The sequence below is a fragment of the Budorcas taxicolor genome, chromosome 3 (genome assembly GCF_023091745.1).
Source record: "Budorcas taxicolor isolate Tak-1 chromosome 3, Takin1.1, whole genome shotgun sequence".
Taxonomy (NCBI): Eukaryota; Metazoa; Chordata; class Mammalia; order Artiodactyla; family Bovidae; genus Budorcas; species Budorcas taxicolor.
In genome coordinates, this window is record NC_068912.1 from 57,966,733 (window position 1) to 57,985,400 (window position 18,668).

General features: G+C 37.0%; 1 protein-coding gene across 1 annotated transcript in view; it reads left to right on the forward strand.

Moving 5' to 3' along the window:
* The window catches only part of COL24A1 (collagen type XXIV alpha 1 chain), a 363,647-nt gene that overhangs the window by 220,665 nt on the left and 124,314 nt on the right, over window positions 1-18,668 (forward strand). The window contains exons 30-33 of the mRNA XM_052638047.1: window positions 512-565; window positions 832-876; window positions 995-1,039; window positions 13,220-13,273. Of these exons, the coding sequence (XP_052494007.1) occupies window positions 512-565; window positions 832-876; window positions 995-1,039; window positions 13,220-13,273 (198 nt within the window). The remainder of the gene's footprint in view (window positions 1-511; window positions 566-831; window positions 877-994; window positions 1,040-13,219; window positions 13,274-18,668) is intronic.

Sequence of the window (18,668 nt, forward strand, 5' to 3'; positions counted from 1 at the left end):
TCCTTTTCTGTGCCCATGGCCATCTTTCAGTGGTCAAGCAGGTGCATGGTAGAGAACATGCAGTCAGCCCTCATTTCCTAATAAAGTGGTGAGAAGAGTGCCATTCCAAAAATATAAAACAAGAAGACTGTTTGGACAAACTAGCTACTTTAAAGTTACTTTACAGTTGTTTTTAGGATAAATTCTGGATTTCTGTAGAGTAAATGATAAGGTAAACAAAATACTTAAATAAGAAATCTCTATTACAGCTGCCTGCCTCAACAACTCAATCAGCTGTTTTTATGGTTATCTGATTTACAATTTTGCATTAAATCTTGAAAACACTGGCCTGATTCTCCTATGCAAATAAGTTCACCCATATACCGAGCTATATTCTTTACTGTATTCCTGGCCCAGAAACAAGCAAAAGGAGTTTGTCAACTATTGAGGGCAATGTCTCCATTTGTATGGATGCATAACAGTGCAAAAGAAACATGTAAAATTAACAACAGGATACTTGTTTCATCTCTAGGGACCAAGAGGACCAGATGGTCCCTTAGGAGAACAGGGTATACAAGGTACCAAGGTAATCATTTATTTTCTTATTTCATATGCAGTTAAATATTTTTGAGCCTATATTTCCTACCTGTCTAAACACTGATGTATTTTCTTATAAAAGTATGTTTCTAATTTTTAAGTCTAATTATGAAACGTACATAAGTTTTTACTATACTCACAGAAATGTGTTTTTGAAGTATGTATTTAATGTCTTACTTTTTTGGTATGTGAGTGTATGTGTGTAAGACCATAATACCCATTCTTATTAACTCACCTGTTATTGATTCTTGTTAGGGTGAAACCGGAGATCAAGGAGAAAGAGGGACTCGTGGTCTTACTGTGAGTACTAAAATATTTCACATTAACGATAAATATATAAAATCTTCCATTTTTCTTAATCTGTGATTCATATTTGAGGGGGGAGCTGCTTAACCCAGGCATTTTCTTTCTCGTGTAGGGTAAGACTGGAAACCCTGGAGAGAGAGGAGTTCAAGGAAAACCAGTAAGTAATTAAAAATAATCAAACCATAAATATATTTTACCCACTTTATCCTCTGATACAACCCTTGTTTAGTAATCAGTATGTTAGACCAAGAGAGTGTAAGTTATTTTCCTCCTTTAATCCTTAGGTCATTCTTTCATTGGGGCAAATTGCTCACTCATTCTGGGCCTTTTCTGTACCTATAAACTGATAGTGGTTACTGACACTTTAACTTCATCTGATTATGATAGTTTTTCTGTAAAACCCATTTCAAGATAAAGTAGTGTGATATATAAATATAATAGAACGTTATGAAGCTAATGTAAGAAACTTCTTTGAGGCCTCATGCCTAGTTTCATTTTAACTCAACTTGTGTTGTTTGGACCCTTAGCGTGTAGAGCTGTGTGTGTCTTTATATTTCCCATGGCCCTACTCTAAGAGTTTTTAATATCATATAATGTTAAATATTTTCCTAACCATCAAAAATCTCAGAATTATACAATTTTTTTCTCTAGGACATAAGTTCTGTGGTTATCAATATTAATTGAAGGGAAGAAAATATGTTTTTAAAAAGAGAAATATATTCACATACATAATTTTGAATATACGAGCTTAAACCTATGGGTTTTTTATTTCATTTTGAGCACAGTTTTTAATGTCATTTTGATTTGTTATATACATATATGTATAATTTAAAGTTATACAGTTTAAATATACGGCAACTGAATAGTCAGAAAAGGATAGGACAAAATTGTTTTAGTTGCTGTAGTAATCATCACTAATGTCACTGGATTCACTTGTTCGTCTATGAAATCTGCTGCCCCCTGCCTGTTGTTTCCCATAATAGCATTACATTTGACAATGGTCAAACCTACAGTAGAAGAGACTTAAAAGAGAAAAACGGTTGTATCCAGGGAAAGAACTTGTTTGAGAGAATATATTATTAATTGAAGTAACCCTGGAAGACTATTTCTGAGTATTAATATTCATCATCTGAGTTTCTTTTATATCAATGTAAACAGTGTTTCTGGAGATTCTTCCATGTTGCTGCACTGTACACAAAATTAACATTTGTGATGAATGGAAACATTGGGAATTTTTCAAGCCTGTTCTTATTTTAGAAAAATGAAACCAGGAGAAGTTAAATTACTTACACATATTGTACATTGTTGACATTCCTTAGATTTTACCTTCATGTTCAGCTTATCACATATGCCTGGATAAACGTAAAATTAGATATCTGGTTTCCTCAATCAAAAATGGTTGAGGAAACCAAATGGTTCTTACTAGAACCATTTTGTAACTAACTGACAGCAAACAAGTCTCATAGATTATTGTAAGAGCCCGGTGGGCTGCCGTCTCTGGGGTCGCACAGAGTTGGACACGACTGAAGTGACTTAGCAGCAGCAGCAGCAAAGTTACGTTAGCAGATGACAGTACAAAATGAGTTAATACTAACTGTTGAGGTTTACTTAGATTTGTACATACATCATCCCCTTGGTCTTGATTGAACTAAAAGAGACTTGAGATCTGAAGAAAGCTAGCATCAATCAATCCAACAAATCCAGATGCCCCCCAAATACATTTGATCCTGCAGAGTAATCTCAGTGTCTCTAGTCATTTTTTCACTGTCAACAATCAGACAGTGCTTATAATAGAAAGATGCACTGGAGGTCAGATTGACCTTTGTTTTAGTGCATGCTGCTAATAATGTATAGTCTTGGCTAGGTTGGTTAGCTTTTCAGATCATATTTTCTTTATATGTAAAATAGACATCTCTAAATTGTCATGGAATTGATGCTTTTGAACTGTGGTGTTGGAGAAGACTCTTGAGAGTCCCTTGAACAGCAAGGAGATCCAACCAGTCCATCCTAAAGGAAATCAGTCCTGAATATTCATTAGAAGGACTGATGCTGAAGCTGAAACTCCAATACTTTGGCCACCTGACGCAAGGAACTGACTCATTTGAAAAAACCCTGATGCTGGGAATGATTGAAGGCAGGAGGAAAAGGGCACAACAGAGGATGAGATGGTTGGATGGCATCACCAACTCAATGGACATGAGTTTGAGTAAGCTCCAGGAGTTGCTGATGGACAGGGAAGCCTGGCGTGCTGCAGTCCATGGGGTCGCAAAAAGTCAGACACCACTGAGCAGCTGAACTGAACTGACTGACATTGTCATAATGCTAAAACTAGGTATTAAATGAAAATTGCTAGCACATATAGTTCTTGGCTAGTCCAAATAAACAGAAGTATAATTGTTATGTTGTTGTTCAGTTGCTCAGTCATGTCCAACTCTTTGCAACCCCATGGACTATAGCATACCAGACTTCCTTGTCCTTCACTGTCTCTCAGTGCTCAAGCTCATGTCCATTGATTCAATGATGCTATCTAACCACCTCATCCTCTACTGCCATCTTCTCCGTTTGCCTTCCATCTTTCCCAGCATCAGGATCTTTTCCAATGAGTCAGCTCTTCGTATCAGGTGGTCAAAGTATTGGAGCTTCAGCTTTAGTATCAGTCCTTCTAGTGAATATTCAGGATTGATTTCATTTAGAATTGACTGGTTTGATTACCTTGCAGTCCAAGGGATTCTCAAGAGTCTTCTCCAGAACCACAATTAAAAAGCATCAATTCTTCAGCATTCAGCTTTCTTTATGGTCCAACTGTCACATCTGTGCATCACTACTGGAAAAGCCATAGCTTTGACTATATAGACCTCTGTTGACAAAGTGATGTCTCTGCTTTTTAATGCACTGTCCAGGTTTGTCATAGCCTTTCTTCAAAGGAGGAAGCATCTTTTACTTTCATGGCTACAGTCACCAACTGCAGTGATTTTAGAACTCAAGGAAATAAAATCTGCTACTGTTTTAATTTTTTCCCTATCTATTTGCCATGAAATGATGGGACCAGATACCATGATCTTAGTTTTTTGAATGTTGAGTTTCAAGCCAGCTTTTTAACTCTCCTCTTTCACCATCAAGAGACTTTTTATTTCCTCTTCACTTTATGCCATTAGGGTGGTATCATCTGCATATCTGAGGTTATTGATACTTCTCCTGGGAATCTTGATTCCAGCTTGTGCTTCATCCGGCCCAGCATTTTGCATGATGTACTCTGCATACAAGTTAAATAAGTAGGGTGACAATATATAGCCTTGATGTACTCCTTTCCTAATTGGGAACTAATCCCTTATTCCATGTCTGGTTCTGACTGTTGCTTCTTGACCTGCCTACACGTTTCTCAGGAGACAGGTAAAGTGGCTGGTGTTCCTATCTCTTTAAGAGTTTTCCACAGTTTGTTGTGAGTCAAGGGCCTTAGCATAGTCAATGAAGCAGAAGTAGATGTTTTTCTGGAATTCCCTTGCATTTTTTGTGATCTAATAGATGTTGGCAATTTGATCTCTGGTTCCTCTGTCTTTTCTAAATCCAACTTGTACATTTGGAAGTTCTCAGTTCACATACTGTTGAAACCTAGCTTGGAGAATTTTGAGCATTAACTTGATTGCTTGTGAAATGAGTGTAATTGTGCAGGAGTTTGAGCATTCTTTGATATTGCTCTTCTTTGGAATTGGATGAAAACTGACCTTGTCTGTGGCCATACTTGTCTGTGGGCCAATGTTATTTCCTATACTGTTCTTCTATTCATGTGTAGATCTGACTCAAAGAGAGAATCAAGAAGAAAGGACACAATGCATTGTGTTATTAAGGTGATAAAGTCCTCATAACTTATTAGTTTTCTAAATCTTATAAAAGAAACTATTAACAGTTCATTCAGCATTGATTTTTATATGGATACTCTTTCAGTTGATGAGATAGGGGTATTAATATGACTCTAATTCTTTCAGATTTTGCTTTATACATTTTGAAACTATTTTTAGAGTATTTACATATGGTTATTATGTCTTCCCAATCAACGGACCCTTTAATTATTACAAAATGTTCCTCTTTCTTTCTGCTAATACTTTTTATTTTGAAATCTACTATTTGATATGAGTCTCTCTAGCTGTTTGCATGGCATATGTTTTTCATTCATTTATTTTCAAGCTATCTGTGCCTAGATGTTTAAAGTGAGTGTCTTAAAGTTACATCTTGCCTTTTAATTCATCCTGAAAACCTCTGCCTTTTAATTAGTGTTGGCTCCATTTCCACCTAATGTAGTTATTGATGCAGCTGCATTTAGGCCTACCATTTTATGACAGTTTTTGACATTTTATGACAGTTTTTCCTTTGTCATGGTGGTGGTGTTCAGTGCCTTCTTTGTTGTTCAGTTGCTCAGGAGCATCCAATCCTTTGTGACCCCATGGACTGCAGCACACCAGGCTTCCCTGTCTTTCACCATCTCCCTGAGTGCCTTCTTTAGACAGTAGATAACTTTGAGAACTCCATTTTAATTCAGCTCTTGACTTTTTAGCTATACTTCTTTTCATTATTGCTTTTAAGTGGTTATTCTAGGTCGGAAGTCAATGAACCATCTCTGTAAAGAGCCACAGAATATTTAAGCCTTTGTGGCCATGTGGTCTCTGGTGCAACTACTCAGCTCTAGTGTCATAGTGTGAAAGAAACCATATACAGTATATAAAGAATGAGCATGATTGTTCAAAAAATTATTTACAAAATCAGGTGATAGTTTAAATTTGGCACTCCGACTGTAGTTTGCAAAAACTGATTTAGGGGTCACAGTCTAAGGTTCTAATGTCTACTTAGAGTTAATATAGTAATAATACTTAACATAATAGTAAGAAACTTGTGGCCATGTAAACTTGTTTACCAGCATCCTGTCTTACATGCTATACTTGTTTTATGTATTACATTTCTATATATGTTATAAACCCCATATTTCAAAGTTAAAATTCTACTTTAATATAAATAGAATACTTTTTGTCTTACTATAAATGAAATACATGTTTTAGAGATATCTAGAAGGAAAGTAGTGATTTGTAAATGTATCCATGCATTTACTCTTTCTGGTGCTCTTAATTCTTTCTATATATGCACATTTCTAAGAGGTATATTTCCCTGAAGGCTGTAGAACTTCCTTTAGATTTCTTATAGTCAAGCTCTTTTACTGATGAAGTCTCTTAGTTTTTCTTTATTTCACCTTTATTCTTTTTTTTTCTCTTTTTTTTACTTTACAATATTGTATTGGTTTTGCCATACATCAACATGAATCCACCACAGAGGTACACGTGTTCCCAGTCCTGAACTGCCCTCCCACCTTCCTCCCCATTCCATCCCTCTGGGTCATCCCAATGCACCAGCCCCAAGCATCCTGTGTCATGCATCGAACCTAGACTGGTGATTCGTTTCTTATATGATATTATACATGTTTCAATGCCATTCTCCCAAATCATCCCACCCTCCCCCTCTCCCACAGAGTCCAAAAGACTGTTCTATGCATCTGTGTCTCTTTTGCTGTCTCACATACAGGGTTACCGTTACCCTCTTTCTAAATTCCATATATATGCGTTAGTATACTGTATTGGTGTTTTTTTTTTTTTTTCCTGGCTTACTTCACTGTGTATAATAGGCTCCAGTTTCATCCACCTCATTAGAACTGATTCAAATGTATTCTTTTTAATGGCTGAGTAATACTCCATTGTGTATATGTACCACAGCTTTCTTATCCATTTGTCTGCTGATGGACATCTAGGTTGCTTCCATGTCCTGGCTATTCTAAACAGTGCTGCAATGAACATTGGGGTACACATGTCTCTTTCAATTCTGGTTTCCTCGGTGTGTATGCCCAGCAGTGGGATTGCTGGGTCATAAGGTAGTTCTATTTGCAATTTTTTAAGGAATCTCCACACTGTTCTCCATAGTGGCTGTACTAGTTTGCATTCCCACCAACAGTGTAGGAGGGTTCCCTTTTCTCCACACCCTCTCCAGCATTTATTGCTTGTAGACTTTTGGATCACAGCCATTCTGACTGGCATGAAATGGTACCTCATTGTGGTTTTGATTTGCATTTCTCTGATAATGAGTGATGTTGAGCATCTTATCATGTGTTTATTAGCCATCTGTATATCTTCTTTGGAGAAATGTCTGTTTAGTTCTTTGGCCCATTTTTTGATTGGGTCGTTTACTTTTCTGGAATTGAGCTGCAGGAGTTGCTTGTATATTTTTGAGATTAGTTCTTTGTCAGTTTCTTCATTTGCTATTATTTTCTCCCATTCCGAAAGCAGTCTTTTCACCTTGCTCATAGTTTCCTTTGTTGTGCAGAAGCTTTTAATTTTAATTAGACCCCATTTGTTTGTTTTTGCTTTTATTTCCAATATTCCGTGAGGTGGATCATAGAGGATCTTGCTGTGATTTATGTCAGAGAGTGTTTTGCCTATGTTCTCCTCTAGGAGTTTTATAGTTTCTGGTCTTACGTTTAGATCTTTAATCCATTTTGAGTTTATTTTTGTGTATGGTTTTAGAAAGTGTTCTAGTTTCATTCTTTTACAAGTGGTTGACCAGTTTTTCCGGCACCACTTGTTAAAGAGATTGTCTTTTCTCCATTGTATATTCTTGCCTCCTTTATCAAAGATAAGGTGTCCATAGGTGTGTGGATTTATCTCGGGGCTTTCTATTTTGTTCCATTGATCTATATTTCTGTCTTTGTGCCAGTACCATACTGTCTTGATGACTGTGGCTTTGTAGTAGAGCCTGAAGTCAGGTAGGTTGATTCCTCCAGTTCCATTCTTCTTTCTCAAGATTGATTTGGCAATTTGAGATTTTTTGTATTTCCATACAAATTGTGAAATTATTTGTTCTAGCTCTGTGAAAAATACCGCTGGTAGCTTGATAGGGATTGCACTGAATCTGTAGATTGCTTTGGGTAGTATACTCATTTTCACTATATTGATTCTTCCAATCCATGAACATGGTATATTTCTCCATCTATTAGTGTCCTCTTTGATTTCTTTCACCAGTGTTTTATAGTTTTCTATATATAGGTCTTAAGTTTCTTTCAGTTCAGTTCAGTCGCTCAGTCGTGTCCGACTCTTTGCGACCCCATGAATCACAGCACGCCAGGCCTCCCTGTCCATCACCAACTCCTGGAGTTCACCTAGACTCTAAGTATTTTATTCTTTTCGTTGCAATCATGAATGGAATTGTTTCCTTAATTTCTTTTTATATTTTCTCATTATTAGTGTATAGGAATGCAAGGGATTTCTGTGTGTTGATTTTATATCCTGCAACTTTACTATATTCATTGATTAGCTCTAGTAATTTTCTGGTAGAGTCTTTAGGGTTTTCTATGTAGAGGATCATGTCATCTGCAAACAGTGAGAGTTTTGCTTCTTCTTTTCCAATTTAGATTCCTTTTATTTCTTTTCCTGCTCTGATTGCTGTGGCCAAAACTTCCAGAACTATGTTGAATAGTAGTGGTGAAAGTGGGCACCCTTATCTTGTTCCTGACTTTAGGGGAAATGCTTTCAACTTTTCACCATTGAGGACAATGTTTGCTGTGGGTTTGTCATATATAGCTTTTATTATGTTGAGGTATGTTCCTTCTATTCCTGCTTTCTGGAGGGTTTTTATCATAAATGGATGTTGATTTTGTCAAAGGCTTTCTCTGCATCTATTGAGATAATCATATGGCCTTTATTTTTCAATTTGTTAATGTGGTGTATTCTTGAAGGATATTTTCACTGATTACAGAATTCTGGGTCAACAAAGTTGTTTTTTTTTTTTTTTTTTCTCCTTCCATTCAGTACTGATTCCATTCAGTGCTGTAAAAATGACATGCCATTTATTTTTGGCCTGCATCATTTCTGAAGAGTGGTCTACACTTATCTTAATCGTTATTCCCCTGCATCTCTGTATCTTTGGTTTTCAGTAGTTTGATTTTGGGAGAAGACAATGGCACCCCACTCCAGTACTCTTGCCTGGAAAATCCCATGGGCAGAGGAGCCTTGCAGGCTGCAGTCCATGTGGTTGCGAAGAGTTGGACACGACTGAGCGACTTCACTTTCACTTTTCACTTTCGTGCATTGGAGAAGGAAATGGCAACCCACTCCACTGTTCTTGCCTGGAGAATCGCAGGGATGGGGGAGCCTGGTGGGCTGCTGTCTATGGGGTCACACAGAGTCGGACATGACTGAAGTGACTTAGCAGCAGCAGCAGTTTGATTGTGATGTGCCTAGATGAATTTTCTTCACATTTATCCAGCTTGAGGTTTGCTGAGTTTTTTTCATGTGTAAATGATCTTTCACTAAATTTGGAAATTGAAAAACAATTTTTTTTTATTTTTTCTACCCCATTTTCTCTCTTCTTTCTTTCTTGTATTCTAGTTAAATATATGTTAGTCATTCTGATTACCTTAGATCCCTGGGGCCCTATCATTCCTAATTCAGTCTTTCTTCTTCCTGTTTTGTTTTGTTTTGTTTTTAACTGGATAACCTAAACCTATGTTCCCTAAGCCCTCTTAATTTTATTCTTGATATTTTATTTTAAACTTTTATTTGGATATTTACTTTTCAGTTCTATACTTGTCATTGTTTCTTTTTATAGACACTTTTTATTCTGAGATTTCCTGTTTATTTATCATAAGTATATTTTTATTTACATGAGTGAGCATTTTTATATTAACTACTTTAAAAATGTTATGTGATACTACTAAAATCTGTATTATCTTGAGTCTGGTTTCCATTAATTGCCTTTTCTTATAAATATGGGAAATTTTCCCTGTCAAGTAATTTTAAGCTATATCTTGAATATTTTGACTTATTCATTGTGGAGACTCTAAAGTCTATTATATTTCTTTGAAAAGCATTTTGTTTTTTAATTTGGTAGGCATTTAACTCGGTGATCAAATTCCAAGTTTTCTCTCTTTTGTGAGTAGATGGCTGCTGAAATCTCTGTTAAGTGCTTTTAACCTTGTCTGGTCAACTTAGAGTCTGACATACGAATACAAACCTACACGTGATTATTTAAAACAGAAGGGCACTGAATTCATGGAAATCAGTAAAAAGCAGTTTAGTATAGTGAAAGAGCTTGACATTGGAATCAGACAGATTCAGTCAGATTCTGGTTCTTCCACTTACAGCTGTTTTGACTTAGTACAAATTATTTGACCCTTCTGAACTTCAGTTTGCCTGTCAGGAAAATGAGATACATTTATAGTTATAAAAAAAATCATGCTCATTATGTTCCTAGCACAGGCCCTCAATAAATAGCAACCACTATAGTCATTAGCCTCCTGGTCATCACTGGCATCATTGCTGATATGCATCATGGAGCAAGGAGTTGTACTACAGATAAGGTATTTCAGTAGCCTTATAGCCTTAAAGGGAATCTGAAAAGCCTTAAAAGGAATTTTTACTTTGTGCCAGCTTGTTCTTTTCATCTCCGATAAAAATAATTAGGGTCCATTTAGATCATTTCATAGCTTTGCCAAACAGCATTTATGCAGCATTAACAGTATTAAAAGTACATATTGAGCTTAATATTGTGTGCAGGCACACTTTACAAAGCAAATTGGGCAAGTATTATTTAAGATTCTAAGTGCTTTATGTTTCAAATGGTATATCAGGCATAGAGGGATCCCTTATATTGATCTGGTCTTAATTTAGGAGTATATGGGTAACGTGATTTTCATAACTGAAATATGGTCTTAGATGAGAGTCCACAAGATTTTACAAATCTGCCTTTCTCTAATCGCTTCACCAGTGGCTCAGCAGTAAAGAATCCACCTGCAATGCAGGATGCAGGTTCAATTCCTGGGTTTGGAAGATCTCCTGGAGAAGGAAATGGCAACTCTCTCCAGTATTCTTGCTTGAAAAATCCGATGGACAGAGACGCCTGGCAGACTACAGTCCACGGGGTCACAAAAGAGTCAGACACAACTGAGCAGCCAAACAATAGCAGCTGCTTTCTCTAATCAGACAATCATATGTGACTAAACATAGCATTGATGACTATAGCTTAGATTCTTTGTTCCTGGAGATTTTTAATATCTTCCAATTTAATATCAATTTTTAGATTTTAAATTTAAGATAAAAGGATAATTGTGATCTGCTATATAATTGCCAAACTTCCCAAAGGCAATAATTTAGAAGAGTAGGAGTAGCAAATAGCAAATAGATAAGGTCAGTATTTTATATATCATTAGTAATCATCAGTATCTGGTACACAGTAGATGCTCAGTTATACTTTGAATGGAAGGATCAAAGAGGACCTGGAATTTGATTTAGAGTTTTATAGCCCTGGTGGCTCAGACAATAAAGAATCCTCCTGCAATATAGGAGACCTGGGTTTGATTCATGGGTTGGGAGGATGCCCTGGAGAAGGAAATGACTACCCCCTCCAGTGTTCTTGCCTGGAGAATTCCATGGACAGAGGAGCCAGACAGGCTACAGTTCATGGGGTCGCAAAGAGTAGGATATGACAGAGCAATTTTCACTTTACATACCATTTTAGAATATACCTCCATGTCTAAGATTCTATTTTATGTTACCATGGATAGCATGGTGTAAAAATGGGGTAAAATAAAGAACATTGGAGAGGTCCAATTTGATCATTTCTGGTCATTAGGTTCTGAGACCCTTGTGCCTTCCCAGGCTATGAGAGCATAAGTCACACTCCTTTATTTCTTGCCTGGAAAATCCCACGGACAGAAGAGCCTGGCAGTCTACAGTCCATGATCACAAAGAGCTGGGTATGAGTAACTGAGTGACTGAGCATACACACAGATATAAAGAACTCCTATGACTCATTGACAGAATAATAAACAACAATGGCAAAATGAGCAAAAGGACTTGAGTAACCATTCCTCTAAAGAAGATATATAAATGGCGAAGAAATACATAAAAAGATTCTCAGTATCACTGGTCTTTCAGTTCAGTTCAGATCAGTCGCTCAGTCATGTCCGACTCTTTGCAACTCCATGAGTCACAGCACGCCAGGCCTCCCTGTCCATCACCAACTCCCAGAGTTCACTCAGACTCACGTCCATCGAGTCCGTGATGCCATCCAGCCATCTTATCCTCTGTCGTCCCCTTCTCCTCCTGTCTCCAATCCCTCCCAGCATCATAGTCTTTTCCAATGAGTCAACTCTTCGCATAAGGTGGCCAAAGTACTGGAGTTTCAGCTTTAGCATCATTTCTTCCAAAGAAATTGGGAAATGCAAATCAAGACCACACTGAGATACCACTTCCCACCCAGGTTAACTATTATCACACACACATGCACACACACACACACACATACCCCTACACCTATATATGAAGAAAAAATAATCAGTGCTGACAAGGATGTGGAGAAACAGGAATTGTGCCATGCTGGTGGGAATATAAAATGGTGGAGCTGCTGTGGAAAGCAGTTTGCCCAGCTTCTCAAATTGTTGAACATAGAATTGTATATTATCCATCAACCCATATAACTCACTTCTAGGTGCCCCAAAGAATGTAAAGTACAGATACAAACAAATACTTATATATTAATGTTTATAGGAGTGTTAGACATAACCAAAGTGTAGAAAACCTGAATTGTTTATTGATGATTAATGGATAAAGAAAATGTGGTATATACATACAGCAGAATATTATTCAACCTTAAAAAGGAAAGAAGTCTTGACACATTTTACAAATGGATGGATCTTTATGCTACATGAAATAAGCCAGACACAAAAGAAGAAATATTGTATGATTCCATGTATATAAGACCCTTTAATTACCTACTTTGACTGCTGCTGCTGCTGTTAAGTTGCTTCAGTCATGTCCGACTCTGTGCAACCCCATAGATGGCAGCCCACCAGGCTCCTCTGCCCATGGGATTTTCCAGGCAAGAGTACTGGAGTGGGTTGCCATTGCCTTCTTCACCTACTTTGACTACTTTAAGTCAAATTCATTGAGACAGAAAGTAGTATTGTGGTTGCCAGGGAGGCGGGTGGGGGATAGGGAGCTATTTAATGGGTACAGAATTTCAGTTTGGGAATATAAAAAATTCTGAAAGTGGATGGTGGTAATAATGGTGAACACAACAATGTGAATATACTTAATGCCACAGTACGCTAAATTTACACATACTGTACACTTTAAAATTATTAAAATGGTGGATTATATGTGATGCATATTTTACCATAAAATAAAAAATAAAGAATGGATAAAGATAGAGAAATTAGATAGGAGGATCCTAAAAGAAAGCTGAGGTATGAAAACTAAAACATTTTCAAACATCATTTTTTCTCTAAGCTTTACCTTTATTTATTCAGGGTTTACAAGGACCCCCAGGGAGTACTGGAGACAGGGGACTTACAGGAGAACCGGTAAGTATATTTTTATGTGTTTCTAATTGTGTTTTTCTTATAATGTATTTTACCTATCTCTTATTATTACTCTGTGGTTCTGTGGCTGGTATGTTTTTGAAACCAGCATTTATCATGGGCAGTTAATTATAAGAATGAATATTTTGCTGTGAAGATAATTTATAGTGCCTTCCTGGTTTCATAAAGTCAAATTTGGTTCTGTTTATCTGGAACCATTAACACTGCGTGTATTTCTATTTTCAACAAATATAATTCTGTTTTATTGACTTTCAGAATTTTTTTCTTAACAGCCTGCTGTTTATATAATAATTATTATACTCCCCCCACACATCCACACACACAATCACACTTATGAAGGCAACTCTATAATAAAAGACCGTATAGAGAAGCCAGACTCTACACGTAATGGGCCAAAATGTGGAAACTTGACAGAAATGGTAGTAGGTCAATAATTCAGAAACTTACATCACATTTTCATACATAGGACTCAGTTATAGATTTTCCATGGAAAATGAACTGTGAAAATGAAATACCTTGCCACACCTTCTTTCTCACAATATATTCTTTATTGCCTATGAAGTCATTCTTCTGGCTAATGGTATCAGATGTAATGTGCAGTAACATGCTCCTAAGATTTACAATACAAATGTTTTTAAAACTACTGTGTGGTTGATCTTATCCATCACATGACACAAAAGTTTATAAGTGGTTTTTGCACAGTTCATTTAGCTAGTATGAAGGGGAAAATTCTAATAGTCAAAGAACTATTCTTATCCATCTGTGTTCATTTCCTGCTTTATACATTTAACCTGTGGTATAAGCTCTTCAAACAATAAGTAAAGATTTGACTATGTGTGTAATTTTTCCAAATATAGAATCTTAAATGTGATATTGATTTTTATCAAACTAAATTCTTCTCAGTTTTCTCTGGTTTGTATCTCTTAACCTGCCATCCCACTTCTAATATTTGTTTGATCAAAAATCATGCAAATATCTAAATATCTCTTTCTTCTAAAGAAACTATAGCTCCTTGAAGTCAGAGACCATTTTTTTTCATCTTTGCCATCCTCTTTCTTAGTACAATATCTGGCATATTTATCTATCTAGTGCATGTTTGTTAAATACCACTAACCAAAAAGTCATATACCCATGATGTAATCATTTAGCTGGTAATATTAGCTGAAGTGAAACAACATTAAAACTAAGCTTAATAAAGAATGCATTTAAGTCACAATAAGCGTATCAACAGAGCTATGACAACAACAGAGATAATACCAAGTTTTATACAAAAAAAGATTTACTGTTGTAACTGTAAATGACTAAATGGCTGAAAAAGCTTAAAAATTGACATTCAGGTCCCAGGGTCAGTGGCTCTGGTAAATAAAATATAAATTAATTTGTAATGGGTATGATGGGCTTTGTTTCACATATTTGGGCTACCTAGTAATATCTAAGGGAATGTATAACAAAATAAACCATCTTAATTTAGGGTTAGGGAAACTTCCAGAAGAGGAGAATTTGTGCTGTGAACTGAAGGATGAAGAGTGGGTTACTTAAGTAAATATGGGGAAAAGTCATGCCAGAGAGAAGTCATGACCTGGGAGAAAGCCTTATATATTAATCTGAAGATCTAAAAGAAGGCCAGTGTGACTGTGACACAGGGAATCGAGTGGGAAGTAAGTATAAGATGAGGATGGAAAGGGAGGCAGGGGACGAAACGCATGCAACTCTAAAAGCCCCATTCCCAAGGATATGTATTTTTAGCGTAAGAACAAAGAGATATCTTTGAAGGGATAGGGCTAGTTTTATGATTGTCTTATTGTTTCATAAAGCTCACCCAAACCAAATAGGAATGGACCAAGAAAGCCTTTCTGTTACAACAGTCCAGATAAGATACAGTAGAACATTTTTGATTAGCAGAGAAAAAAAGTAGGTATAAAATAACCCAAATGAGATAAAATCAACAGGAGAAAGATGTAAAGTATGTGAAATATCTGAAGTATGGTTTCTAAGGTTGTGGCTTGAAGTATCAATAGGTTATCTCTCATTAAAACTGAAAAAAAAAATCAGCAGCAATTTATGTTTGAGAACGGAAGATTAAATTTAGCTGTGTTGATCTGAGGTGTCTTTGAGAAACGTGAAGATGGTGGTTGATTGTGGCATTCAAAACAGAAAGAAGTGAAAACTGAAGTGTTAGTCACTCAGTCATGTCCAACTCTTTGCGAGTCCATGGACGGCAACCCGCCAGGATTCTCTGTCCATGTGATTCTCCAGGCAAGAATACTGTTGTGAGTTGCCATTCTGTTCTGCAAGGGATCTTCCCAATGCTGGGAGTGAATCCAGGTCTCCTGCATTGCAGGCAGGCTCTTTATCATCTGAGCCACCAGAATAATATCCTGAAATTTAAAATATTGGGGTTATTGGTCTAGGGAGAACATATAGGAAAGAGAAAAAGATATTAGGATGAACTTTGAAGAAATTCCACATATAATAAATGTTGATAGAAGGGAATGAAACTGCAGAAAAGATTGAAAGAGGCAAGAAGAAAATTAGATATATAAGTTAGGAGTCCGGCACTAACCATACCCATCTTAAAATCTTCATGACAATCTTAAATTGCTTTAGAAGTATGTAAGCAAAAATAATACATCTATATTAAAGTAGAAGTGAAATTTTTATGCCAAAAAAAGAGAGAAAATGGAATCAAAAGTCTTAATGTCATAGAAAAAGTAAGAGAATTCCAGAAAAACATCTATTTCTGCTTTATTCACTATGCCAAAGCCTTTGACTGTGTGCATCACAATAAACTGTGGAAAATTCTGAAAGAGTTGGGAACAGCAGACCACCTGACCTGCCTCTTGAGAAACCTGTATGGAGGTCAGCAAGCAACAGTTAGAACTGGTCATGGAACAACAGACTGGTTCCAAATAGGAAAAGGAGTATGTCAAGGCTGTATATTGTCATCCTGCTTATTTAACTTATATGCAGAGTACATCATGAGAAAGGCTGGGCTGGAAGAAGCACAAGCTGGAATCAAGATTGAAAGGAGAAAAATCAATAACCTCAGATATGCAGATGACACCACCCTTATGGCAGAAAGTGAAGGAGAACTAAAGAGCCTCTTGATGAAAGTGAAAGAGGAGAGTGAAAAAGTTGGCTTAAAGCTCAACATTCAGAAAACGAAAATCATGGCATCTGGTCCCATCACTTCATGGGAAATAGATGGGGAAACAGTGGAAACAGTGTCAGACCTTATTTTTCTGGGCTCGAAAATCACTGCAGATGGTGATTGCAGCCATGAAATTAAAAGACACTTACTCATTGGAAGGAAAGTTATGACTAACCTAGACAGCATATTGAAAAACAGAGATATTACTTTGCCAACAACAAAGATTCATCTAGTCAAGGCTATGGTTTTTCCAGTGATCATGTATGGATGTGAGAGTTGGACTGTGAAGAAAGCTGAGCGCTGAAGAATTGATGCTTTTGAACTGTGGTGTTGGACAAGACTCTTGAGAGTCCCTTGGACTGCAGGGAGATCCAACCAGTCCATTCTGAAGGAAATCAGCCCTGGGATTTCTTTGGAAGGAGTGATGTGGAAGCTGAAGCTCCAATACTTTGGCCACCTGATGCGAAGAGCTGGCTCATTGGAAAAGACCCTGATGCTGGGAAAGATTGAGGGCGGGAGGAGAAAGGGACGACAGAGGATGAGATGGTTGGATGGCATCATCAACTCGATGGATGTGAGTTTGGGTGGACTCCGGGAGTTGGTTATGGACAGGGAGGCCTGGTGTGCTGTGGTTCATGGGGTTGCAAAGAATTGGATATGACTAAGAGACTGAACTGAACTGAAAGAATGGAAACTAAAAAAAGAAAGAAGAAGAGTAGCAAATAGAAAATGGTAATAAATATAGTAAGTCTTACAGCTATATCAGTTATCACTGAAATGTCAATGTTCTAAGAAACAGAGAGAGTAGAAAGAAAAATGAGACCTAACTGTATGTTGTCTTCAAGGAACCTACTTTAAATATAAAGTCACAGATATATTAAAAGTAAAGGGATGGACAAAATGGACTAAGATATGTTAACACTAACCAAAGGACAACTGTAGTAGTTATATTAATTTCAAACAAAATACACTGTAGATCAAGGATAATTATGAGGGATAAAGGGGGATACTATATAGTGATAAGGGTATCAGTTCTCCAAGAAGATATCATTGTGCTTAATGTATATGAATCTAACAGGAGAGCATCAGATTACATGAAGCAAAAACTGATAGAACTCCAAGGATAAATAGACAAATTTATTATTTCAGTTGGAGACTTTAGCACTCATCTGTTTATCAGTTATTGAGAGATCCAGCAAGCAGATAATCAGTAAGATTATAGTTGAACTGAACATCACCATTAGAAAACTGAATCTAATTGACACTGATGAAAGTGAAAGTAAAAGTGAAGTCACTCAGTCGTGTCCTACTCTGTCAACCCCGTGGACTGTAGCCTACCAGGCTTCAGTCCATCCATGGGATTTCCCAGGCAAGAATACTGGAGTGGGTTGCCATTTTCTTCTGCAGGGAATCTTCCCGACACAGGGATTAAACTCAGGTCTCCTGCGTTGCAGGCAGACATTTTACCCTCTGAGCCACCAGGGAAGCCCATTTATAGATGACTTAATCCAATAACAGCAGAATATACATTCTTTTTAAGCTAACATGGAATATTCACCAAGATCGACTGTGTTCTGGGTCATAAGACACACCTTAACAAATTTCAAAGAGATGTCATTTTTTTTAATTAATTTATTTTTTTAATTTTAAAATCTTTAATTCTTACATGTGTTCCCAAACATGAACCCCCCTCCCACCTCCCTCCCCATAACATCTCTGTGGGTCATCCCCATGCACCAGCCCCAAGCATGCTGTATCCTGCGTCAGACATAGACTGGCGATTCAATTCTTACATGATAGTATACATGATAGAATGCCATTCTCCCAAATCATCCCACCCTCTCCCTCTCCCTCTGAGTCCAAAAGTCCGTTATACACAGCTGTGTCTTTTTTCCTGTCTTGCATACAGGGTCGTCATTGCCATCTTTCTAAATTCCATATATATGTGTTAGTATACTGTATTGGTGTTTTTCTTTCTGGCTTACTTCACTCTGTATAATCGGCTCCAGTTTCATCCATCTCATCAGAACTGATTCAAATGAATTCTTTTTAATGGCTGAGTAATACTCCATTGTGTATATGTACCACAGCTTTCTTATCCATTCATCTGCTGATGGACATCTAGGTTGTTTCCATGTCCTGGCTATTATAAACAGTGCTGCGATGAACATTGGGGTACATGTGTCTCTTTCAGTTCCGGTTTCCTCGGTGTGTATGCCCAGCAGT